A 26081-nucleotide genomic window follows, 5' to 3' on the forward strand; every position below is an offset into this window, starting at 1 on the left:
AACAGTCTCGGCGTCTACAGAAACAGAAGCTATATCTGAAGCAGCGCTCTGTACAAGTGAATCAGCTTCAAGCGAATTAAAGCGATAGCTCGTGAGAGTAGCAGGGTCATTTAAGAAGTTAGATTGAAAATAATCAGAAAAAGCAGTGGATATCTCGTCCCCGTCGCTGTAAGTAAGATCGTTATATGTAACACATTTCGGTACACCATGCCGTGACTTCAACTTAGAGTTCATATACGTCCAAAAATACTTCGGGTTACAAATTATAGAATCCTCAACAAGCCTAATATAATTTTTATAGCAATTAGCCTCAAGAGTGCGAACTCTGTCCCTCTGCGCAAGAAAAGAAAGCTGATCGGCTAGGTTACCGTATTTTTTGTATTTACGAAAATACTTGAACTTTTCTCTAATGGCTTTTATCAAGGCCTTGGTATACCACTTCGGGAAGTTATCACAGCGAGGTGTTTTTTGGGGTATGTATTTATCACGTAAATCTGCACAAATTTTATAGAATTCCGCAACCGCGTCATCCAGTGGCAGTCCCAAAAATAACCTCTCCCATTCGATTTTCGATAGATCTTCGTTAATTGCGTCATAGTTACCAAGGTCATACAAAAATATTGGTGCACACACTTTTTCAAGCGGGATAAAAGATTGAAAATCCAAGGTAAGTAAAAGTGCTCCATGGTTTTTATCAACAGGAACAAGTACGTTATCAGCACAATTAGTTACCTTTACAAAACTATCGCTGGCCAACACTAGGTCTAAAATCCTATTATGCTCATTCTTTATACAATTATATTGCCCTAGGTTAAGAAAATTCAGCATATCCACTAAAAGTCTTTCGTCTGGGAACGGTGACACTCTTAAAAAGATTGGATCACAATATGCATTGTCATTCATAGACCACGCTATTTTAGAAAGGTTAAAATCCCCTACTATAAGAAAACTATCCTCCGGGTTTAAACTAATTAATTTATCAAGATTGTCGAAAAAATTGGATAACTGTAATGAAAATGAATTACCTAGTTTCTGATCACATAAGTATAAAACGCAAATATGAACTGTTACGGGAATCTTACCATAACCTCTGACCTTTAGGCTGACCCACGCATCTTCAGCACTCGATTGAAATGATGGCTGAAATGTAACACTTAATTCTTTACGCACCGCAATCAAAACACCTCCACCAAATTTCTGCTGTGTCATTGCGTAGTCACGATCTCTCCGCAGTACTACGTAACGGTCATTAAATAACTCACTATCTCCAATACTGTCCAATAACCAGGTCTCAGTTAATAGTAAGATATCATAATTACATAGGCAAACATTGCGATAAAAAACTGAAGTTTTAGTTCTTAGACCCCTAGTGTTTTGGTAAAATATAGTTAAATCGTTGAGAGGATACATTATGTTACAATAATTTACTACAACGTAAATAACAGAATATACATAATATGAGTGGGAGGCGTCTATTGCATGTGAGTAGGTACAGAACAACCCGCCGCTGCTGCTGTTGAGCTTCTGAGCCAGTCACTTCTTCACTCGCTACACGCAGTTCCAGGTACATACGGGACTTGTGCCCCTCACGCCTCGCAATGTGTGTACATCCATATGCGTGCGAGCCGAGACGCGTACAACGCACGTATAATAATAACACATAGCGTGCGGCGTGCGGGGCACATGTCTATGTCATGTTTGTATCCGGTAAGTACACCGAAATCATAGGTAGGTTGACATACCAACCACTAGGAACTCTTATAAAGTGCTATCGCTATACATAATACCGTCGTCTATTGGTGCAACCACGGAATAGAAGGCAGAGGTTGGAAAGTTGAAGTAGGAGCAGTTTGAGCTCAGTTGTGGCGCGCGTGCCGCGCGTACTTGACCCTTCCAAACTCTTTCTTCCATTCCGTGGATGGAACCAATGAAAGGTTTCACTTCTTATTTGCCAGGGACAAATCTTTTTATATTATTATAGAGGAAATTTACTATCACGCCAAACGTCGACTGTTGACTTTTATTGGTTTAATTGGATTTAGGTTTTTCTTTATATACGATCGAAATAAAAAACTCACTCAAGATGTTTCTTAATGTATAAAAAAATACCCCTACAAAAGAAAAAGTCATCGGATTTGTCCCTGGGCAATAAGACGTTAGGAAGGTTCTGCTTTATTGACTTAATAGGGGAAAACACGTCAGCATAACAAAACAATCTCACGATTTCTCGATTGGAGTAGTCAGAGGTACATCTATCGCCAGATGAACTAAGTACCCACTCATCACCGATAGGTGCTGTACGCCGTCTGTAGTGCTGAACTGCACTTAGATGAATTCATTACTCATTGGTACAAGGCCGGTACCGGAGTACGTGTTTACGTAATAGTAGGGGAGCCCAAGCGGGGATTTCGTATGTGACTCGAGCTCAGCAGTTTAGTATTAGAAGAGAATCTTTGTGCTATGTTAAGTACTTTTACCAAGTATGGTCCCTAAATATAGTGACGCAGGGCTAGGGCAGTCGATCAGATTAGTAAAAAAAAATCGACCCTCTAAAAAACTTGAGCACATCAGATTTAAACAAAATAAGTTAATTACATACAGAAAACAATACCCCTTTCATAATCTGACGGTTTGAGCGTGACTTAAAAATTTGACGGAATCACTAAGCTGCAAAAAAAACCGTTACCTTGAAATACTCAAGCGCAAATTATTATTATTTTTTTTTCATTTTAAAGGAAATAGTCTAAAATTGATAGAAATCTATCAATCATAATCTGCCGATTTTCATAAGCTTAAGAATGTAAAATTATTAAAAGAGTGTAGTATGTACAATTATTAAGAACTATGTATTTCCCGCTCGATGCCTCTCTTCCCTTCTCACTCTTTCTCCACGTCTTACTCTCTCGCACTGCCCCACACTATTGTCTGCCGTAGTGTTGGGTTTTTACCCGGAAAATTCCCGCGTTTTGGGAAATTTCCCAATTCTGAGGGAAAAAACCCGAAAAATTCCCATTTCAAGGGAAAATATTTTTTATCGCATATATTTGTATTAAAGGTAAGGATGTCCAACAAAGACCATTTAAATATAATGTATGCCTACTTATGCCCAAGTTATTTTCTGTCGTAGTGTCGTATGAACTCTTAAAACTTAAATTCGTAATATCTTTTGAACGGAATGTTCGATTTTAATAAATCCGTGCAAAGATACCTACATAATTATAGGATATATAGGATGTTTTTGACCCGAGAAAATGTCATCTTCGAGGAGGAACTTACTCTGTTGCTTGGACACATGGACAAGAAATTGGAAGGCACGAATACCTACAGATATTATTCACTTGGACTATGAAAAAGCTTTTGATCGAGTTCCTCAAACGATTGATTGCTAAATTAGAGCACTTTGGAATCAGAGGCAATCTCTTGAAGTGGATTGAAGGCTTCCTGTCAAATCGCACCTTCTCTGTGCGCATCGGAGAATCAGACTCTGTTCTCAGAAAAGTCCTCAGCGGTCTGCCGCAGGGAGCGGTGTTAGGACCAATTTTATTCAGTATTTTGAATCGTCAGATTAAAAAAAATCCTTCACAAAATCATCAGATTAAGTATTCACACCCTCTAGAATGTCGAGCTGAACCACCTGTATAATATTCTGACGCGCTCGAGTATTTCGATGTCACGATTTTTTTTTGCATTTGCAAATATCTATATAAACTTTTGGTCACGTCCAAATCGTCAGTCTTTATAATAGTATACTTTTTATAGTGAATTTAACCTCTCTTATGAGTTTCTGACGAATCCGAGAAAAAACATTTTTTCCTTAATTTCTACGTGGTAGTACAGCTACGTGTCACCAGCGATTCGTCAGACTAATATTTTTCTGTAAACAGGAGTTCGTAGACCGTTCACGTTATTGAACACTGACGCGCTTGAAGTTTTTTTTGGAACTGTTTTTTTTTACATTTTTGAAAATTTATACACGCTTCCCCCACCACTAAACAGGTATACATCACATAAACTTTTTTTTCTTTAGCATATAATCTTTGCGATCCAATAGGTCTTCAAAGTGCTCGAGTAAAAACGCATTTAGCCCTCTGGGCTTCCCTACTATAAGCGTTTTTTGAAAATCGCATTCTGATTTGGTTTTCTTTAACAAAATCTCGATTTTTTAGGTAAAAATTGAGACCACAAATTGTTATTTAAACATGGATTTAAAGTAACTTGTCTTTTGCGTCCGAATGTGTTTTTCATAGGCTATTGATAGATTCGTTGAATTCTGAAGTAACAAACATTATCATTTTTTATAACAGATCACCTGCAATGGTCTGCCTCCAATAGACTTGAAGATTACAGTGACGCCGTGAGTACTCACTTACTGAGTAATTTTAACCGTTTTGTGACTTGTAATAAATACATATAAAAATATAAATATGATTGACAGCGGATACTGTGCAGTTGTAGTCCCTCCTATTGGTGATGTGATCATCATACGATATCCCTACGATGTGCCAGCGATACTCCGCATAGACATGAAGTGCCCTTACCATGCACCCCACCAGCGCTCCCCGCAGCTCGCCGCGGCCTAGACGAACCACAATAAACACGAAGTATATTGAACATTGTGTTCTTATTCATTATTTCTTCAAAAACTAGTTTTAGTGAGTCCCAATCATTTTTAATTGCATACAGTTGGATTATTATACGAAATACATACATATATACACAACACATATAAACTCACGCCTATTTCCCACGGGGTAAGCAGAGACTATGGAATTCCATTTGCTACCATCCTGACGCATTTCTCTAGCTTCTTCTACATTTAACAATCGTTTCATACACAAATGCCGGTTCACAATAGATGAAATAACGCCTAGATATTATTTGAGTACAGAAGAAATATAGAACGTTACCATCTGTTTACTGTCGGTGTTGATACCAAGTCCCAACGGATAAGACCTTTTTTTTGACATGACTTATTGTAGATTTGCCGCAGATGGCATTAACTACTTGGCCGGACAAATGGGGAGCACTGAAGGCTCTCACCCGTTACAACGTTTAAGACAACAGGCCTAAGAGTGCCCAGTTCGACGCGAACCTCGGCTTAGGGCGTCGCCAGGAAAAATATTTGAAAGAATTAATTGTCCATAGTGGGTCGATAGCGATAAGCGCTGATTGAGGGAAATCGTCGACCACGCCAGCGGAGTCGATATCGGGGTCCTGAAGTGTTTGGTGTCGCGAGCTGATTGGCTACCTACAGTAATCACTCTAGCCATAGACGACCCGATTGGGTCATCGGGATCGTATATTACGTCCTTCGGACGCCGATACTTTTCAGTACTGTCCCTAAGTAGGATGTATTCGGAAGCCGCAACTACCAGGGGATTTGGGTGGTGCGGAGCAGAATAAAAAAAAACGTTTTGAAGCCATTGGGCAATGGTTGGCAGGCCTAGGTCAATGTGCAGATTTTCATTGCGACGACGGAACCACGGAGCTCCCGTGGCTTTCCGCGTGAAACGATTTTGTATTACCTGTAGACGGGAATTGAGAGGGACTCGCGTGAGCGAAAACTACCCCTGCATAGGTCATTTGATTCCCAAAGGGACAATAGCGAAAACGCTTTGTGAGACTGTCCTTGGATTAGTAAAGATATTGCAGGCCGGAACCGCAAATTCTCTGAAAACGTAAAATAATTCCGTGATTCACAGGCCACGTGATTAGAGCAACGTGGTGGAGTACGCTCCACACTAAGGTTAGTTGGGGGAGGCGTGTGCCCAACAGGCTATTTACATTATGTTTTATAATAAACTATTTCTATTCTATTCTTTTATGTTTTTATGTTGGGCTATTTGTGAAAAAAGAAATATTATGCTGGTGCGCGTTTAGATCGACGAATTGGAAATATTGATGAAAGGGTTTTCAATTAATCTCTAAAATATAATCTAATCTAGCCTACAAGATCCCACTGCTGGGCAAAGGCATCCCCTTGCTCTTTAAATTTCTAAAATAACAAACCTTAAGAAAGTGATATTTAGTACGTCAATATATCGATTAGCGCCTATAAATTCACTGAATATAGACAACTTTGTGGAAGAATCTTACACAGCAATTAAATAAGCCAACGGAACGTGACCCCGCGATGCAACTGTCCGCGCTGCCTGTGACCTGCTTGAATGGCGCAGCTTTGAAACATGTCGCAGGCAGCAGTGCGGCCACGACGCCTACACGGCGCACGCGCCTCCATCTTTCTTATCTCCACCTGCGATATCCCCGCTACCGCTTCGCCCTGATTAATTAAATTCCCAACGAAAATAGAATTCATTAATAAAAAAGTTCCAACAGCGAAAAACCAGGACTGGATGGGAATTCCCGGTGTTATATTAGAATTATCCCGGATTATGCGGGATCGGACTTAATTACGGGATCCGCCAAAATTACAAGCCTCTTTAGTTTCTTTTTTTATCAAAGCTTCTGCGCGGTCGTTGCCGAGCAACCAGCAGGCACCGTCTCGGCTCCGGATGTATTTCTTGTTTATGGTTCACAGTTCTTCCTGTCGCCATGTCGTTCCGTTTGTTTGGCAACTGACGCACAGGATATTAGTCTTCACCTGTATTAATGTAAGTATTTGTTATTTCTGTAATATACCCCCTGGTAAGAGGAAATAACTCTTTTGAAGTTCTCGTTCAATATTGACAGCGCAAAAGATAAAATCCGTTCGTTCGTCATGAATGACGTAATGATATGACACGCTGAAAAGACAAGACGCCACAAGAAGAACATGTAGTCTTAGTTATGATTCGTACAAGGCCTTTGTTGTACAGCAATAAAAACATGGTTCGAGCATATATTACAAATATATAGGGTAAATTTTAAACTTTATAGTAACTCTGTTTAGTTTTTTTATTTATTTATTAAGCTACTTATATGTACTTATTTAAATCTGTTATAAAACACAGTTTGTCAGTTTGTTTGTTTGTTTCCCAAATACACTAAAATAAAATAATGGAACAAGTTCCTGAAATTTCATTCAAGTGTACTGTAAGTAAACTTAATGACTAAATCAACTAAGACACGAGCGCTATTCAGTGTGTAGTAGACGGGGTGTTCGTCAAGACGCGGGCGCGTGTCGCGTCGCGTGTAATGGCGCGCGCCGTGACGCGTCACTGCGCTCTAAACGCTTTTTATGTGCGGAAATAAATGCCACGTATCGGATTGTGCGCATATACTGCCGCCGACAGCCTCTCGCGACACATCTCAATGTTTTCCGATCCAAATATTTTATTATCTTAGTCCTTTCACATTCGTGTTTACTTTGACGTTATGTTTGAAGAAATAAAGGGTTTGAAAACTGGGAAGTGAGAAAACTTTAATATGTTCGCACCGACACTGCTGCCGGGCGGGCAGCCGAGCACGCTCCTCTTAGCTACTTATTTGTATTTCTTTCTTGTATTTGTCGGATAAGAACGACTATGGTGTGAATCAGCCAGGGCTCGAGTGGTCACAGTGGCTGGAACACGGAAGTCGTATATCTATAACCTCTAATATATGTAGTAATATAGTAAGTAATAAAGTACTTACACACGACATGGTATTCATAATTAACGCTCGCGCGATACTACCGACGCCGGCAATGCCCGTGTGCTCGCACAATACCGTGCCAGCGTTTCGGGTTCAAAGCTCTCATATCCGGAGCACCTTGGAGACATGGTGCGTGGCTCCGTGCTCATAGCACGCACCGGACGACCGTGGGTGCAAGGGGCGAGCTTGTTGCATGACGGCGACGTACTCTGTTACGTTTGCGACGTCGACGTACATATAGAAGCATATTATCATACTCAAATAAATATTCAACGTTGAATACGTCAAGTAGGATAGGAAGTTTAAACAACTATTTCAGAGGATGCGATGTATGTGTCTGTTATGACCAGTGGGGTTGGATGACGTGGTGCCCGCTGACTATTGCTCACGGGTACAGGAACAATATTTCATGAACAATATTTTATTGTAGTCAAAATGGCCGTTAAATTGTCTGTCTCTATCGCACTTGCGATATAGGGCGACACACGGTAACAATGTGATTTTTATATGGAGTGTCCTATGTGTGAGGTGAAAGTTCAAGTTTTGAATTGATAGTAATAGGTTTGTACTCAGAACTAGTTATATTAAATACATAGAATGTATACAACTGCTGTACTGTCATGTCTCGCACCACACGCGAGCGGCGCGGCGGAGGCGTCACAAAAACAGTACATATATCGCCACCTGGGTCGACAATGCCTTTGTGCGTCGCACAGCGCAGTGCGCGCGTCGGATCCACGCAACACGCGGCCTGTGGGCGCTGCGACGTCGCCTAACGCCTTTGTTATGTACAACTCACGCAGCATCGACAATACCACCACTAGAGTCACACATAAAACGTAAAACCAACCGGATATTTTAATACATCTGACTAATAAAATAAAATATCATAGTCACAAGCCGCTGGATGAGGGCAGCGCAGGACCGATCGTCGTGGAGATCCTTGGGGAAGGCCTATGCCCAGCAGTGGGCGTCGTACGGCTGTTGATGATGACTAATATCATCACCAATTTAAGAGCCACGTTCTTGTCGATGCAGCATTTTCCATGCTACTTTTTTAGGGAAAAATAGGGCAGTGTTTTCCCTCTTGCCTTCCGCCCCGCAGTACTCTGTCTGACGCAAGTGGAATGGCGCCCTGACTAATATATCAGACATAAAAACACGATTATTATTTTTAATAATTATTATTTTTAATAACAGTTTATTTTGTCCTAATATTTCCTTGATAAAATTGCTATTTAGCTATAAGGCCGCATATTGCACTTCTTCTGCCCTATTTGACACTGTTGTTACTTATTGTGTTTGTTGAATTGATCATTGTATAAATATGTCTCCCGACAAAACGACGAAATCCTATATGACATATCGATTATTAGGCGTCCACGCGGTGTACTGACGATGTGACGACGGTGACGTCACGCGGTGCGCTGTGACGTGTCGCGTACAGGTGATATGGGACGGTGTTTGTTTACCGCAGGAACAATCGACAAGGACAAAGGCTGGAAAGACTGATACATACAACACACTGAAGTGAGCAGAGACGCGTAAAAGAAGACATTTGTGTGATGTCAGCGGATAACACATAAAGTATAATTAAGAATGTTTAATTTCCTTGTGTAAGTGTTTACCAGAAGTGCATTGTAACGAGGAAACCCACAAAAGCTAATTAAAAGTTTAGTTGGTTGTGCGGCGGGCGCGGGCGAGGCCGCGCGGCATCGCTAGCGCACGCGCACGCCGCTGCGGCGTGACGGTCGTATAGCTGGACTGCATAGCCTTGCCTGCATAGTTAGGGATCGAAATTGCCACGATAACGATACCTCTACTTAGATCCGGTTAATTATCTGGAAATTTGTAGGACTGGTAATATGAATTCTCTATTGCACACATTTAAAAAGTTACAAAATATAAAGAAAGGTAGGCTTATTGCTAAACAGTTCTCTTCCAACCAACTCTGTATAGCCGGAGATATTATGACATAAGTAAACGGTCGCGCAGTGTATCTTACACAGAGTATGAACAAGGGAAATAAACTCATGATTGAATGTAATGAAACGTAAATTTTAATGATAATAATCATCAGTAAATTCAGCAGGTCACAGTAATCTGAATCAGTGGTCTTCAACCTTTTTGTGACTTCAAAGTATCCACGACTAGGGATGTTATGATTTTGGTTCGGTAACACCGGTAAACCGACGCACTTAGTGACGGGTTAAGGCTGTTTAGCCTTAACACACACCCACAAGATAAATATGTTGCTTTTAACAGACTGACTGTCTTCTGTTGAGACTGGAAACTTTAAAATTGAGTTAACTTCATAATGACTGTTTTCTAGTGTTGAGTCTAGTTTATTTGTCTGTACGTTCATATAGCAGCAATAGCGGCGGTGGGACACGACAAAGTGAAGGCAGTATAATGCAGCGCGGGGTATTAAGTTGTGGAATCACCTGCGAGTGACGCGGGTGTCTGGCTCGCTGCCAACCCTGCATCGCAGCGCGGCCGCCGCTGTGCTGCTGCGTGCTGGCTATTTATGGCCGGGCGGGGATTTGTGAAGACCGGGGACTGGCGGTGACGACCTAAGTATGAGACCTCACACACACATCACAGCTACTTAGTAACAGGTGTAGTGCAAGTGATCTACTTTCCATAATAGAAAAACTTCATAATATAATATATATTTTTTAAATTATCGTACTCGGAAGTTCTACCAAAAAAATTTCTCGCTTTCTCCCCTCAAAATTTATGCAAATACATAAAACAGCAGCCAAATTAAAATCCACCAAATCTGTGTGAAATAATCGAGCTCTCTTAATCCGGGTAAATCCGGACATTGACTGACAGCCCTGGCTCAGTCGAACCGATGGTGAGAATGGAAAATGGGAATTCCTCAGCAAACGTCTTTGAGGGGCGGAGGGGGGATGTTACATGTTAACGAGACAACCGATCGCCTTTTTCTGCGACCGATTACGATCTAATCTGTTTATCTGTGTTTGTACGATCGGAATGAGAATTTGCTTTTTTTCCGCTTCGCTACACTTTTCCGAGTTTAGTGCGCGTCGTAGCCTGATGCTACGGCGTAGCTTCGCAGCCCACTTTGTGAGATCGGCATAGTTGACATTTTATGAAAGAATAATGATCTTCTCATATTATTTAGTGTGTTATATGAAGACGATAATTAATTTGCGGCAGGTAATTTGTTTCAATTACAAGCTCATGTCGACATAACTTTTGTTCCGAAGTACGAAACTCGAGAGAATACAAAGTTGAGTAATATTTCACAGCAGTTTCAGGTAAATAAACCTCGGTTTTATTCTGAAAACGTAGCTTCAGGTTTCGCGAGTTGGCAGGGCGCCGCGACTAATTATATCGCGGGGGAGTGATATGGGCCGAACAGTGCCGGCAGTGTCTCCAACGCGATCACGAGTAAATTACGCTATTATTAAGTTATAATTATGATTTCATTGGCGCCAATAAGACACTCAATTATTTAAATTCCCGTAGATGACTTCGTTTCTAGAATACAATAAGTAAGTTGTTGAACAACTTGTTGGAGAATGAAGTCAATAAAAGTGAGCAGTGTGGTGCCGGTAAGTGGCTGCTGTTGCATTATTCAGGTGTAGGCGCGGCCCATCGGAGACGACTGGTACTGGTTGAATTACGCAACGTTATATAGTCAATGTAGCTATATGCTTCGCTGCCAACCGAGTTAGTGCAGTGTTAGTCACAAGAGTTCATAATATGAATCACAAATGTGCTTTTAGTGGACGATAGTGCACGACTCGTCATGAGGAATTCCACGTGCGAGAAAAATAATTCAGAGGCTGTGCCTGTACCTGTAAATTGCCTGTATCTCGTTGAGGCCACTAGGTCAGGTGTCACTCGTTCCTGTGAAATCCAATGCCTATCTGTTCCTTTAGGTTGTCTTAAGAGAAGTAACGAGATTTATTCTTTGGGAAATACAGGCAATTTATTATATCGGTTATTGTTTATCGATGTCACCATCAAGCAAACAGAACTGGGCGAGCGACACTCCCAAGGTAAAGTTTGAGCCAAAGTTAATCCGATTACCGACGTATGGAGATATAAGAGAAAAAAACGAACAAAATAGAAGCGACTCAACTTCAAAATAATAAAAACTGTTCGTGAAAAGTGTAAACAAGAAACGGATGAAATATAAATGAGTTACAAATTGAATTTGAAAACAATTGTACTGATCCGCGGGCGGCGGGGTGGCGTGGCGTGGCGTGGCGTGGCGTGGCGGTACAGCGGCGGCAGATGAATAAGACATGAACACCGAGTGGAGTCGCAGATATTATGCTAATTTGTTTTATGAAAATATTGCCAAGTTTATAAATCGAGGTTGACTCGAATAAAATATTATAATGTTCCGCTCCGTCCAGACAAAGCCGCGAAACTCCATTAGTTCGCGCGGCGTGACCCGCGGAGGCTGCGCAGACTAAAGCAAATTGAGATAATGAAGTCCTCTTTATAATACATACATACTTACGCTCGAAAATGATTGGTGGGAACTGAGCCACTATACGTCAAGATACAAACTTGTGGCCTCTTGATGGTAGTTAAGTTCTCAATCTCAATTCTACACGAATTATATCTAATCATCAACGTAGCATAACTCCTCCGGCCCCCCCCCCCCCCCCCCCCCCACCTCGCCCACTCCCCGGCCGCTCAGCGGCAGTTATTCCACCTCAGGATGGGATTACTCCGACCAAGTTTTGACAACTCGATTGATCGTCAATGACTTGGACTCGAGGAAACAATCCAACCGTCGCCTGCGCGACACGTGGATTCTTTACCCTTTCGCTCCAATATACGTTCTCCTGGCAAAGTGAAACTTAAACGCGTCGTTACGTGGTTATTATCTCGACGCTTATAAATGAGGCGACCGTTGAACGTTACAGCGCGGCGGCGGCAACATTATTCTTTCTACTCCTCCGTGTTATCTTTGACGTCAACTTGTACGGAGCACGGAGTGTGTATTTCTCGCTGGAAGCTCCACGGTTTCACCTCCCTTGGAACCCCCCCGGGAAAAATCGCTTGTAACGCATTACATCGCCGAGTTTGTTTAGAGCTATTATAGAAAACACCATTCAAAACGCGTAATGGAACGGTGGTTTGGCTGCCGATAGCTTATAAATTACGTTCAGGGATAAGGAACAACTTCCGCTCAACCTTTTTGACTTAACGCAGAGCTATAGTAGATGTTTATGTTGTTTAAAAAGATTATGGGTTTGTTGGTCAGCTGCAGATATTTAGAGACGATAAAGTCCTTTTCCTTTCCCACAAAATTATTCGCAAACAGCTTAGTCGACCTTTTTGTTCATACGCAAATTCATAAATCTTTTAAGATTTGTGTTAAACACTCGTGAATATTTTAATTCTGACTCTATGAATGATACTATTATAAATGACCTAACTTGAGTATACGTACTAGTTTATTTTATTAAGACTAGTGGGAGTACAACATCAGTGAATGAGAATGAATTAATGTCCCGCAACCGCGGGGGCGCGGGGGCGATTATGTACGCCCTCTGCAGCGAGATGTGTGTCGCTAATAAATTAATACGTCGCTTAATTAGAGGCAATGTATCGCGGCCGCAACGATTATATCCGTCCCGTAGATAATTGATTCATAACCGGTGCCGATTACTGAACGCTCCGGCGAGGATGAACCGGGCCTGTGTTGCTGTGTTATACAAGCGATGCAGTGATATTTCTATCGCCTCACGCTTACTACAAGTATTATGTCTGTCTGTTACCTTTTCACGCTTATACGGCTGAACCGATTTAGATGAAATTCAGTATGGAGATATTTTAAGATCTAGAAAAGGACATAGCATAGCTTTCATCATTGAAATCACCCTTAAAGGGGACAAAAAAGATTACGAGAAAAAAATTACGTTCCGCCAGCGACCACCGAAGTCCACTCGGACGCAGTCGCGGGTGGATTGCTAGTAGATATATGCTCGTTAGTTAATAAAATGACTTATATTTCCCAGTACAGTAAGCAGAGACCTTGACCTATAGTAGGTCCATAATAACTCTGACACCGAGGTTGTTGAAGTCGGTCATTCACCTCACATTCACACAGTACGTGACTCGCGGGTTAAATAAGCTGTAGAGCGATATTTTAACAGAACAAAAAGCAATAGCAGATGTCGCGTGGTGTGGCACGCGGTACTGCGGGTCGCATACATACCGCGGTTAGATAAATAGAAACTGACCAAGTTATTGACGCCGGTTGCTACCCTGAGATGTTATGAACACAGCTGTGCACAAAATCGTTAATCCGTTAACCATTAATCAACGCATTAACTTTAAGTCCGTTAATGAAACACTCTTCTTTCATTAATTATTCAAGTCCTTCCAAAACTTTATAACTCAATTACTAATATAACGACACATTTAAAATGCAATTTCTATCGCGAGTTAACTATTAATGTTAACTTGCTTTAAATCTTCCAAATTGTAACGAAAATACTATTTTTTTATTGTGGATTAGCGTGTTTATTTTATTTACTTATTGAGAACACATACACAACAAATATCTAAATTATAATAGATATTCAGTGTACAGCGGGTTAGCAATTCATCTAAAAACCCATACAAATAAAGTAAGTGCGCAATGCAAAACAAATGTCAAATAGAAATATTGCTTTTTGTAATGGATTGCTTAGATGTGGCCTTTTTAACCGCGCAGATCTAGTCCAACATTTTATTTTATTTATTTACAAAGTACAAGGACAACCTACAAGCTACACTCTGCACATGCAAAGTTACAGACAATAAAAAGAGATTAAGAGCTTACTCAATTACAAGTAGTCCCAGCATGCACAATCAAGTGAACAAGATATAAACTATATTAGAAAATTAATGGAAATAATTCAACAAAAAGTAGCCAGTGCAATGTTTTTATATGCATTTAAGGGCATAGTAATGTCAAGATCATGATATCTGGCCAACACATTATACAATCTACACAACCTGGAAATAGTAGCATTAGTAGCACCCAAATTAGTTCTAGATGGTGGAGTTACAAAGAAGGAGTAGGCTTTTTCCCTACGAAGTCTCAGCGGAGTACTTATTTTAAACTTGACAATAGTGCGCCAATCTTCCTTGTACTCCATTTCGTATGGTTTCCCAAGATAAAGGATCCGCCTAGTTTAGCCTCCGTTCATTTGTTCAATGTATAATGTACCAATATCACTCGTTTGCCTTCTTTTTTGCTTTATTTCTGATAATAAACACATTTTTGATTTCATTTGATATGACATAAATAAATGAGTAACGATTTTAGTGACCGACAACTAATTCAACACTATTATGAAAAATTAACGAATTTAACATTGACTAAGCTAACTATTTGAGGTGCCCACAAGTGTTTATGAGACATTAATGTCGTAGTATGTGTGTGCGTGTGAGTGTGTGCACACATTTTTGAACGGTATTTAATGATAGCTTCCTTGTTGAATTTTTTTAATTCTACCTTTTATTGCTCTCTCCCAGACACGCTTGCCCATCCTACTGAAGTGTTCCTGCGCACAGGCAAGATAGTCACTATTGATTGTACTGTCCATGCGACACTGGCTGCTCTGTTTGTGATAGCGGCCGCTGGTCGGTTTGACTGTCACACGGTACCGATATACGGTCGCGAAACTATGGGAGCATGAACACAATTTAACAATAGCACTGCAAAAAATAAACTATTTGGCTCATCGCTTAATATTAAATTACGAATTTTTGACTCACGCAATGCTTAATATGCATTATCAAGTTCTATCCTATTGCTTCTCTTCTTGGGCAAATAGTACACAGTACTGCAGGCGAGAAAGTATCTGCTGAAAATTTATATGTTATATGAACTTATATGTATGTGAGTTCAATTAAATTAATCCATTGAATATACGTAGTCTGATGACGTGTTACCTAAATATGAAACTCGTAGTACAATGGCGGAAGCTGCAAGCGATCTTCTTACAGATGGCCGCGCCCGCTCGCCGCGCGGCCGCGCTCTGATTGATGATACAACCCCCCCGCGGGTCCCCCTCGCCCGGCCCGCGGGCGCAGGTTCACTATTCATCCGCGGCCATAAATTAACTGCAGTCTCATAATAAAACGCTCGGAAGGAGCGTTCAATGGCGATTGTTCCACGGCGCAGCTTGCCCGCCCCGCACCCCGCGCCGCCGCCGCCACCGGCGCAAGAAACCTCTTAAGCTGGCAAGAATTCTATCGAATTTTCAAAATGATATATGTATCGGTAAATTATTATTTACCTAATTACTTATGAAGGAGTTTGAATCTTGAATATTTTTTTTGTTTGATTATTAAATCGACTATTTACGGCAGCGAAATACATACTAGCTGATACACTTACATTTTCTGTCTTTACTAAGAATAACATACGTTCTTATATAGTTAATTTAAATAAAGTTATAGTACTAATTTCTGACGCACAATAGGAAGCCAATCCCCCACTAAAGAGCATTATCATCTCTAAGAGGATTCCCTCCCGGATCGGTAATGTCAGAATCGCTGAGCAATCGGAACTTTTTGCAATTTTCTTATTAATTTCCGGGGAGGCTGTCCGGCCGTATCATCCATTAAAAGTTCCCGTCTAATTCTGCTTTACAACCTTCCGCAATGATTTATCAAAACCTTAAAGGATACATTTATCTTGAAAACTTCTACTGGGAAAAAAGTTGAAGAATTAAAGATAACAAAGAGGCGCCCGCGGCGAGGCTTTCAAAGTATTTCCTTAAAAATATAGGACAATAAAGATGAGTATAATTTTGTTGGTGAGGCGCGGCGCAGCCGACTAGTCAGCTACGGGTGTTGCGCGCGCCGCCCGCTGCGCCTGGGCCGCCGGCGCCACCTCGCCACGCCAGCTGCACTCTATGTGACCACTTCTAATTTACCCTGGCAGAGATCAGTTAAAGGGTATCGTAATAAGACTACAGCTTCAGGAAAATGGTCTTTATTAAAACCTCTTTTCATCGATGAGAAAACCATCGGAGTCACAGATATCGACGACGACCGCTAATATTTACAGTATTACCTCTAAAACCGTTATATACAGAGTATCCAATCTATACAATAGTATTGATTTCAAAACGTGAGAATGTACATCAAGTATCGTATGATCGATCTATCTATATTATAATATAACTTAATTAACAAATCTCTGGAGTGTCGAAACAATTATTCCAATATAATATGTGGAGTATACTCCGAACGTAACGCGTGAAATTGTTCACTATCACAATACTTTACATCTTGTAAATATACGAACGGAAAGATATTCAACATTATCTATAGTAAATTCGAGAGTGATCAACGTAGATAGACTGAGTACAACAGAAGTGAACAGAACGCGAGTACCGTATTGGTCAGAGCAGACGGCGGTCCCGGCAGGACACGCCACACGCGACACGCGATGACGTAACGCGCGCCACGCGCCCACACGTTACACCGCACCATAGTACACAGTATAGCGCCCCGCAGTGCACCCACTATATGCTAGTTCAGTCTCCGTGATGACTCGCGCCGTATATCTCGCAACACTTCGCACCCGAGCGTCAACTAAACCACTTATATCTCTCCCCGCACTACACGCGTCACGGCACCGCTGACCAACTCGACCGCGCCAGCTCAGAACTCGTCTACACCGAAATCTCTTGGATCTGGACGCGTTTCTTTGGCGGCGCGACGTTGCCCGGCCTCTCCTTTAGTTCTGACTCGCTGCTGCGCTGTGGAAACCGAATACCCTGTTATTTCAGAACTATGTCATTTACACGCCTTTAGTTATATTACGTGATTTCACTACGAAGTAAGAACTTGCCATAGTAAAAAGAGAACAGTGTGTCTTTCAAGCGGTTAACGAACGCTCTTCTCTTTTGAACAGGTAAAATGCTAAAAGTAAAGACTATCTAACACAAGTATACCATTGTCGCATGAAGATACCCAACTTCATCATTGTGTTGTGATTATCACTGTAGTTATTGTGTATAGCAGATGTGAGAAAGACATTACCTTGAGCGTGCTCTTGCGCGGCGAGGCGGCGCCGCACTCGGCCGGCGTCGCGGCGCGCGAGGCTGTGCTGCCTGCAACACGCACCTCCGTCACACGCAATACACAGGGCGTTAGTGACATCGTACCCAATACTGAAGGGGATAATTCAGATCGTGATTCTGACGATGTTACGATGTCACTTACACCATGTCCAAGTACTTACAGGTAGCCATACGAGTACGTATGTGTGTTAGTGACACCGTAACAAACACTTTGGGGGATGATTTAGACTATTTCAGACCATGATTCCGAGTTGATATCAAGCGAATTTTCCGTCGCGAAAGTATAGAACTGAAAATAATTTAAAAAACAACGACATTCTCGCGATTTTTCCGACAGGAGATTTCAGAATCGAGATGTGAATCATTCCTCAAAGTTTTCAGTACGATGTCATTAACACACATACACACAATTTATAATGTTATTACTTTTACATACAAGGAGAGGTCATGCTTGTGTAGACTTTACGAATTCACTTACGATCCTGACACATCACATTTGCGTCATCTATATATCAGTTCCTACTTCCCATATACGCCGTTTATATTAGAGTAGTTTTCACCTAACCTTTCGTTAATGTTACTGTATACGTGTGCCGCGCAGGCACTTATAATATGGCGACGTGTTGTTTGTTCAACTTGCATAAACATGTTCTTGTTTTGTTTTGTTTGCAATGTTCCTATTCAGGTTTCACTTTACAAATTCATTCCAAACCGATGGTACTAGAAAATTGAAGCAATACACAATTCATGCGATACACAATTAACAATTCTCGCCTGTATTCCTAACCGAGCAGACAGGCCCGTAAATTATCAATTAGCGAATCCACAGCCACTCTTGATATTTGTCTTAAGACGGATATGAGGAACCCAATGGTAACAGTCCCTGCAGACAGTACACCACGTCAGACCCTCAGCCGTTTATTGTCCTAAAGACTGTACCACTACTTCAATCAAATATTCGTTGATCGTTCATCAATAGAACAATGTAATGTTTATTCGACGAGCATGTCGCATTAGCATAGAAACGAGGCGCACACGCCGCCGTTGTTTGTAGACCCCCCCGCGGCGGTGGTGGCGTGTTGATGCACATTCTCTCGCTTCCACTATAAATCGTAGTCATTGCGGGAATCTAATTAATAACTGAAGAATTAACATGTAATCGATGGTGTTATAAGGTTTGTGAATCTCGGAATTAAAAGGGACAAACGTTAGAGCAGAGACAGACAATATTCCATTGGTAATCTCTGTGCATTCTGATATCGTAAATTCGTAAGTCAGGAATGTACTTATAAAATTATCTGATTTTATTAGTCCCGTATATCTAATCCATTATAATGGAGTGCATTTATCATTGGTGTCAGTGTACAATAAGTGTATAGCAAACCATTTTCCATAACCGCGCAGCTGTTACTCAATATGCCGGGCACACAAAAAAGTTTAGTATTATACAAGTAACACAAACAGTATGTCGGTGTCATTGTCGTACCGTGCCTGCGCGGGCGGCGCCGCGTGCGCGCGCGCTGCAGGTAGATGCCGGCGAACACGAGCACGTTGAGCGCCAGCAGGAAGCAGCCCGCGCCCACCGTCACGCCCAGCGCCACCGTGTAACTACACACACACACACATATATATACATGGCACGCCATACAAGACACGGCGGGGTCAGCTTCCTAGAGAGGAAGCAAGAAAGACCGATTTACACGGTTTACAGCCTCAGTAACAATCTGCTCGCATATCGCGCACGATTAATGAACCAACTATAAAAGCCTATAACAAGGTAAAGCTCTAACATATATCCTCGCATGCGACAAGCGGGCAGCACGTCGGGAGCTACTGTCAAAAATCTTGTCTCATAAAGTTTATTTTTAGAAATCTCGAGCATGTCGCGTATGTACGTGACGCTATATAGGACGTGTCTTGAAGCAACATTACCGTCGTCGCGTGCATAAGAAATAAGTACTACTTCAAACAAATGTGCGTTGAAATTATAAAATATTATTCTTACGTAAATATCTTGTATAGCTTTTTTATTTTTCTCTTGACGATAAATATTATCCTCGCAGTTATTTATGGTGGTTGAGGATAACAAATTCTCGCGCGGAGCCATCCGTTACCGTGTATCAGCGGCGTGACGCGAGCGTTAGGACGTTATTTGTTTTACGAGACAAAAAGGGACGCAGGTAAACACATTAGTGAAATTACCGGAGTGTCGCCCGCGGGACGTCTTGGGACGTCTCACTAATAGGAATGGGTCTATTTATAGTAACAATTTGGAAATCATGATAATGACGCCACAATAACCATATCTGTGATGCTCTCTGTGTTTAAAATTAATCACCTGTAATACTGATAGATGTAATTCTAGCAATACGTAGCAGAGCGTTACGTAACCGTAGCACGATCGAGCAGCAACGACATTCGGAACCATTTTGGTTCGGTTGTAGTTATTTCTGCTCCACGGAGCGGGTCTAAACGAGCGCGGTCATCCATCTTGTTTATAGACCGCGCGGTGCAAGTGACGCGGGCGAAGCGAGCGAAGCGAGCGAAGCCACTAGATCCTGCGACCAAACGCAGACGGCGGTCGAAATATTTTTATCGGAGTTATTAATTAAGTTAATGCGAATTAAGTTCAAACGAGACGTAGGTATTAATCTTTCGAACGCCGGAACGCGGATCTCGACCAGACACTATGTAAAATCTATTGTGTCTGGTATCTCGGCATATGAGAGGTTAAGACCGACAGTAATATTTACCTACATACATAAAATTTCGTATGGGAATACTTTGTCACTCAGGTATAATACATCGAAGGCTTTTATTCCCAAAATTACCCCGTAAGGAGATAAAAATGGGGGTTGACAAAAAAGTGCCGCGCGCGGTAACTGAAGTCTATTTATACATTTATTTTATTTTTTATAAACTCGAGTTTCCACTAGACCAAATTCACCTTTTATGTAGAGCAAACTGCAACGTAACTAGTTAATGATAATGATGACAACACTTGGATCCGAAGCTAATAATAATAATTGACAGTTGCTGTCTTAACAGATAATCATCACTACCCTAGCATTATCCCGCTTACCTAACTGAAGATTTGACAGGTCCGGTTTTTTACAGAAGCGACTGCCTGACACCAACATAAAGATATTTGTATCCTTAGCTAAAGTTCTATTTAAAGATATAAGTAAACAAAGTGATAAGCGAACATCACTATTCATACCATTAGCTTTCCACGCGCGCGTGACATCGTCCGCGTGGACTTCAGTTACCGCGCGCGGCACTTTTTTGTCAACCCCCATTTTCATCCCCTTACGGGGTAATTTTGGGGATAAAAAGCCTTCGATGTATTATACCTGAGTGACAAAGTATTCCCATATGAAATTTTATCTTTATTTACCGGTTTATGTATGAAAATGTAACACACAGAGAGGTACTTTCGCGTTTATAATATCAGTACGGATGTCTGGGGCCACAGTTGGGGCGCTGTGTGGCTCCGTTGTTTACCTCGCGCGAGCAATACGTCGCCTATTCAGGTCAAGTGCCGCTCGAAGGCAGTTTACTATTTATACGATTACATTTGTCTGGTGACAAATGAAGATAGATCGTTCAATAAGCCAGATAGTTTACTGTACACGTTCAAGCGGAATCACTTCAATATGCATATTACTCGAGTGCCTTGCGAGATAACGGGATTGAATGTTTTTTTTTTTTTTGCTGGGAATGGTTGAAGGCAATTTTCTTTATTGTTGATATTTACCTGTAGTAGTGTGAGTCAAGACTAGCGAGTTCTTCGTCTGAGGGTGTGGGAGTCACAGGTGCGGGGGCGGCGGGCGCGGGGTGCGGCGACGGTGAGCACTCGTCCTCCTCCGCCCCCGCGTCCGCCTCCGCCTCCGCTTCCTCCTCCGCGTCCGCGTCCGGCTCGCCCAGCACCGCCGCCGTCGTGTACAGCTCCGGGAACACCTCGCCTGTACACCACACCACATTATAAACTTGTGGCCACGTTCAGCGACTATTGAGCTATATTCATAAGTAAAGTCTGAAGGGGTGTTGTCTTATGTAAATATGGACGAAGTTTACAAAAGTAGACGAGGCGAGCCAAGACAACTATCGCTAAAGTACTGCTCCGACACGGAGAGTCCGGAATTCCTGAACCCTTATAAACTTCTAAATGGATATAAAAGTTGGATAAAGATAATGAAATAGATTTAGGGGCGATACGGTGACGTGTTTCAGTTCATTTCCGGCGGGCCATTAAACGAGCAAACTGTGACGGAAGGAAGCCGGTAATGAACGCCGAACAAAGAGGCAGCAAACGGGCGGCGCCATTGTTGCCGCGGGTAACAATGCCCGATGGATACACACAAGTTGTATCGAAAAGTTTCCAGTGAGTGTATCGCGACTGGGGTGAACAGATTGCTTCCCGCACGCAGCGAGACGCGCGTGTCGGCTGCATGCTGTCATGAACAACCACCTCCCCCCCCACCCCCCCCAATCACCTGCTCGCACCCCTTCGTTGCGCAGGAAGACAATTAGCGCCAGGAACCACCTCTAAACCGCGCCTACTCTGATTATTATATTTTTCATACCCTCCACCTTTCCTATCAGTTTCATTAATCATTTTCCTTCTCAAATAAACTCGAGCCTTTTTGTCGTACTTTCCCTTGTCGTTTTCCCGGATTTAGTGAGCAGAAGTTGAGGAAAATTAGTAAAATATACTGTGTTTACAGCTAGTATGTCGAGTAACGTATACAAGTACTACAATTAGAGTTGGTGCTCGTGTTACGGGTGATGTTGTTGTTTGGGCCGATAGTTCCAAGCGGGGAGTTCTAATGAGATCCCCGGCCCTAAGACTTTCAGCGCCCGTGCTAATGGCCGCGGTTAACAAGACGCCTGCGACTAGTTCCACTTTGATCCGTGAACCACAAATGTAGTGTAAACACTCGCCCGCCGCGACCCTCCAGATTGTTGCCCTGCAGCTGCTATATTTAACGTCTCGTGTTCTCGTGTTCAAGATAAATTGGATCAAATCGGATCAAATCTGTACTAACGCTACAGTGGGATGTTAACATACAGTAGTGTAAATAGAACAAATCAAACATATCAATGTTGTTAGCAGGTTTAGTAAAGGAAATGTGTGTTTTGAATGTCGACCCGACCCGACCCGAGTTGTTTCTTCTACCCGTTAAAAATAAAATAGTTAACTATGTTTTGGATGAGCGCGTTCACACGTTTCCGAGAAAATGGTCTTGACAGTAAGACGGACGGACAACAAAGTGATCCTATAAGGGTTCCGTTTTTCCTTTTGAGGTTCGGAATTCTAAAAACAACAATCTGTCATTGATGTTTTAAATAATGGAAATTAAAACTCTGCAATCGAAAAATAGAATCGAAGGGAGAACGAACAAAAGAGAGATTATTGTGCTATTCTTTATTATGTCTCTTTACATTTCGTTTTATTTTATCTGTTGTACAGAATTTCTTCTAATCGGCGTTTTGTTACGAGTGTCGCTTGTCGCATTATTTATTTTTTATATTAACAATAGGTTTGCGTTTGACCACAATCTCACCTGATAGTAAGTGATGATGTAGTACATGCTTATTATTCAATCTAGATTAGAAGAGTGAATAAGCAGGTAGAAAGCAGTGGGGCGAGGTACTATGGGGTACTATACTGTCGGTCTAGCAGTATAGCATTGAGTAGGGCACACATGAAATAAAAAGAATACTAGAGAGTAAGAATAGTGAGTGAGTCGCTACGAGTGCGGCGCAGCACGTACCGGCGAACATGTCGGGGTTGAGCTGTCGGAACTGGTGGTGGCGCGGCGCGGCGCCGGGGCGGTGCAGCTGCGGCACCAGGTGCAGCCACAGCGCCAGCTTGTGCCCGCGGTAGTGGCTCTTCACGCGCAGCTTCGTGCCTGCCGGAGGGAATACATGTTGGGCACATAGGTTGGTACTGCAGTATGACTACAGGCTGACCAAACAAACTAAAACTGATAAGACTATTCTGAATAGCCTTTTGTATTTCTGTTATAAGTAAACTATTGATTTAGCTCGTATCTTACACTATAATTACGTCGTCAAAATGTTTGTATGTCATTTTGCATATCGTGTATATATTCAAACCTAAAATCTAAAGCAATATTTTATCAAAATTACTTTCAAAACACTTCAGCCAGGACTCCCCCAGTACTGAGCTGTGTATAAGTAAACAAAGAATTTCGTTATTGACACACGCGTGACGTACATCAATCAATGTGTCAATAGCGAAATTGGCTGCGCACGTCCGCGATCTTGGATGTCACACAGAACAGACGAACCTATACTAAGATACTGCTGCGTGTTGAGGTCGTATCGCGGCCAGGAGTCATGGCGGCCGGGCTCGGGCCGCGCCGGGTCGCCGGTCTTGGCCAGCGCCGCCAGCAGGCCCACGGCGGCGTCGGCCACGGCCGCGTCCGCGCGCGAGTAGTTGCGCGCCCCGGCCGCGCCACCGCCCACCAGCGGCAGCCCCAGGAAGTACGGCAGCGACTCGCCTGTCACGCTGCCTAGACGCTACAACGAGGGATAGGAAAATGAAAGTGAACGACCACCAATGAGGGCGTAGTTTGAGCTCTTAATGCACTCAAGACGGGAATCTCACTTTCTCCCGATAAATCGAGCCCTCTCACTTTCATAGTCACAATGTTGGTCAATCTAGACTCTCAACCGCTCGTAAACTACGATTTGTAATGAGTTGCGTTGATGAGCCGAAACAAAAATACATCCATGGATTATCATTATGACTACTTATAACCTCCGGGTGTACTGGACAAGGGAAATACAATGACATTTTTTTTAATAAATTCCGATTAATAATATCTGCAAAGTAGAGTCTAGGCAATGGAACAAATTAAGCAGAAAGATATTGCAATTTGTTTTAAATCAGTGAACAATGAAATCAGATAAATGGGAACCGGTTTAAACGAACAACTTTTATATTTCCACAAAAGGTCGACAATAACTTTTAAAACACTAAAACATTAGCATGAAAAGTATTTTTTGTTCAACAATGCTTTTGCCTCAAAAAGGAAGTATCATATTTGAGCATTCAGGTGATAAGTAGGTAACTGAAAACAAAAACGGTGATTACTAATACAAAACTATACTGTGCACGTTTTGTTAAGGGTGTCGGTTAAGGGGGTCGCTACATACGTATCGGCGTCAATACATGGAGTAAGTGTAGCCAGACCATTCAGTGATCGAAATTATTATTTTTGTCATAGATAAACTGAGCCAATGAGCTCTACAAATTTTTGCCACTACTTGAGGGTCCAAAGAACCTACAAACAATAAAAAATATTATAAATTCTTCCTATTTTCTTCAGGTTTAGTTTGTGACTCTTCAGTCACAAACTAAACTATTGACAACTTTTGTAACATATTTTTTATTTAACGGAAGAATTATGTATGACATAATTCAATTTACCTATTTTAATGGCTAGGGTCATAACACCCTTAGTACAAAACCCGAAATTACTAATCACGCTACACAATTGTATTCGCCACGACGCCGGAGCATGAAAATTGTGGAACAACTATGATTACCTATAAAATGACTTGTTACTGAGTACATAATATTAAATCATGTACCGGGTGAGAACCCTCAGCGCTTCGGTCAAGTTAATGCCATCTGCGACAAATCTACAATAAGAACAGTTGATATACAGGTACCTAATAGTGTCCGGGCAGCGCACGCGCGCTCGACTAAACGCAATATAATTCATTATATAAGTACGAAAATTTATGTAAGTAGTTGAGGATTCTGATAGCGCATCCTCACATCCTATATTAAGAGGATTATGTTTATTATTAAAGTACTGCGGAGTTTGCATTTATCGGTTACTCCATATTCGTTTCGATCAGTGGACGTAACAAATTCCGGTTACGTAGAACGTTAGTATTATATAATATGTGGCGAAGATAAGGTCTCAGGGCTATTGGTCGAAGCCCGCTATATACTTAGCGTAAACGTGAGACGCTTGTTACCTGGGGATAGTCGGCGTCTCTGGTCTGGTGCGCGAAGTGCGCGACGTATGTGCTGGCGCCGCGGCGCGCGTGTATCTGCGCGACACGCAGCGCGGGCGCGGCGCCGGCCGCGTCCGACAGCGCCTCCAGCGTGGCGTCGCGGATGTTGATGGGGTGCTGGATGGGCTTCTCCCAGTCCGTGTACTCGTTGCGGATCGCCGCAAAGATCTCGTTGCGGTGGTAGCGATACACGTTGCGGACGTACGTGCGCAGGATGCGGTTGCTACGTCACCAATGTTACGACATATCATCTCATCATTAGTGTATATTGTTAATAAGCTAAAGTCATAATTAAATTAGGCTTCACAGGACCCATCGTCGGGAGAGACCGCGTAATTGTACAGTCAATAGACTCCATTGAGA

The 26081-nt window shown here is 42.1% G+C and overlaps 1 protein-coding gene across 2 annotated transcripts in view; it reads right to left on the minus strand.

Moving 5' to 3' along the window:
* Positions 1–16545: 16545 nt before the first annotated feature.
* LOC126370191 (neuroligin-1-like) overlaps positions 16546–26081 on the minus strand; it is a 48890-nt gene continuing 39354 nt past the window's right edge. The window contains exons 9-15 of one of the 2 annotated variants that reach the window (XM_050014952.1): positions 25680–25941; positions 23975–24206; positions 23435–23572; positions 21415–21622; positions 19144–19265; positions 17617–17687; positions 16546–17328 (exon numbers count right to left, since the gene is read on the minus strand). In XM_050014952.1, coding sequence (XP_049870909.1) covers positions 17236–17328; positions 17617–17687; positions 19144–19265; positions 21415–21622; positions 23435–23572; positions 23975–24206; positions 25680–25941 — 1126 coding nt within the window. In that variant the 3' untranslated portion in view covers positions 16546–17235. Of the gene's footprint in view, positions 17334–17616; positions 17688–19143; positions 19266–21414; positions 21623–23434; positions 23573–23974; positions 24207–25679; positions 25942–26081 lie in introns of both variants that reach the window. The other variant, XM_050014961.1, reaches the window with a different exon arrangement.

Source organism: Pectinophora gossypiella, chromosome 1 (genome assembly GCF_024362695.1).
Source record: "Pectinophora gossypiella chromosome 1, ilPecGoss1.1, whole genome shotgun sequence".
Taxonomy (NCBI): Eukaryota; Metazoa; Arthropoda; class Insecta; order Lepidoptera; family Gelechiidae; genus Pectinophora; species Pectinophora gossypiella.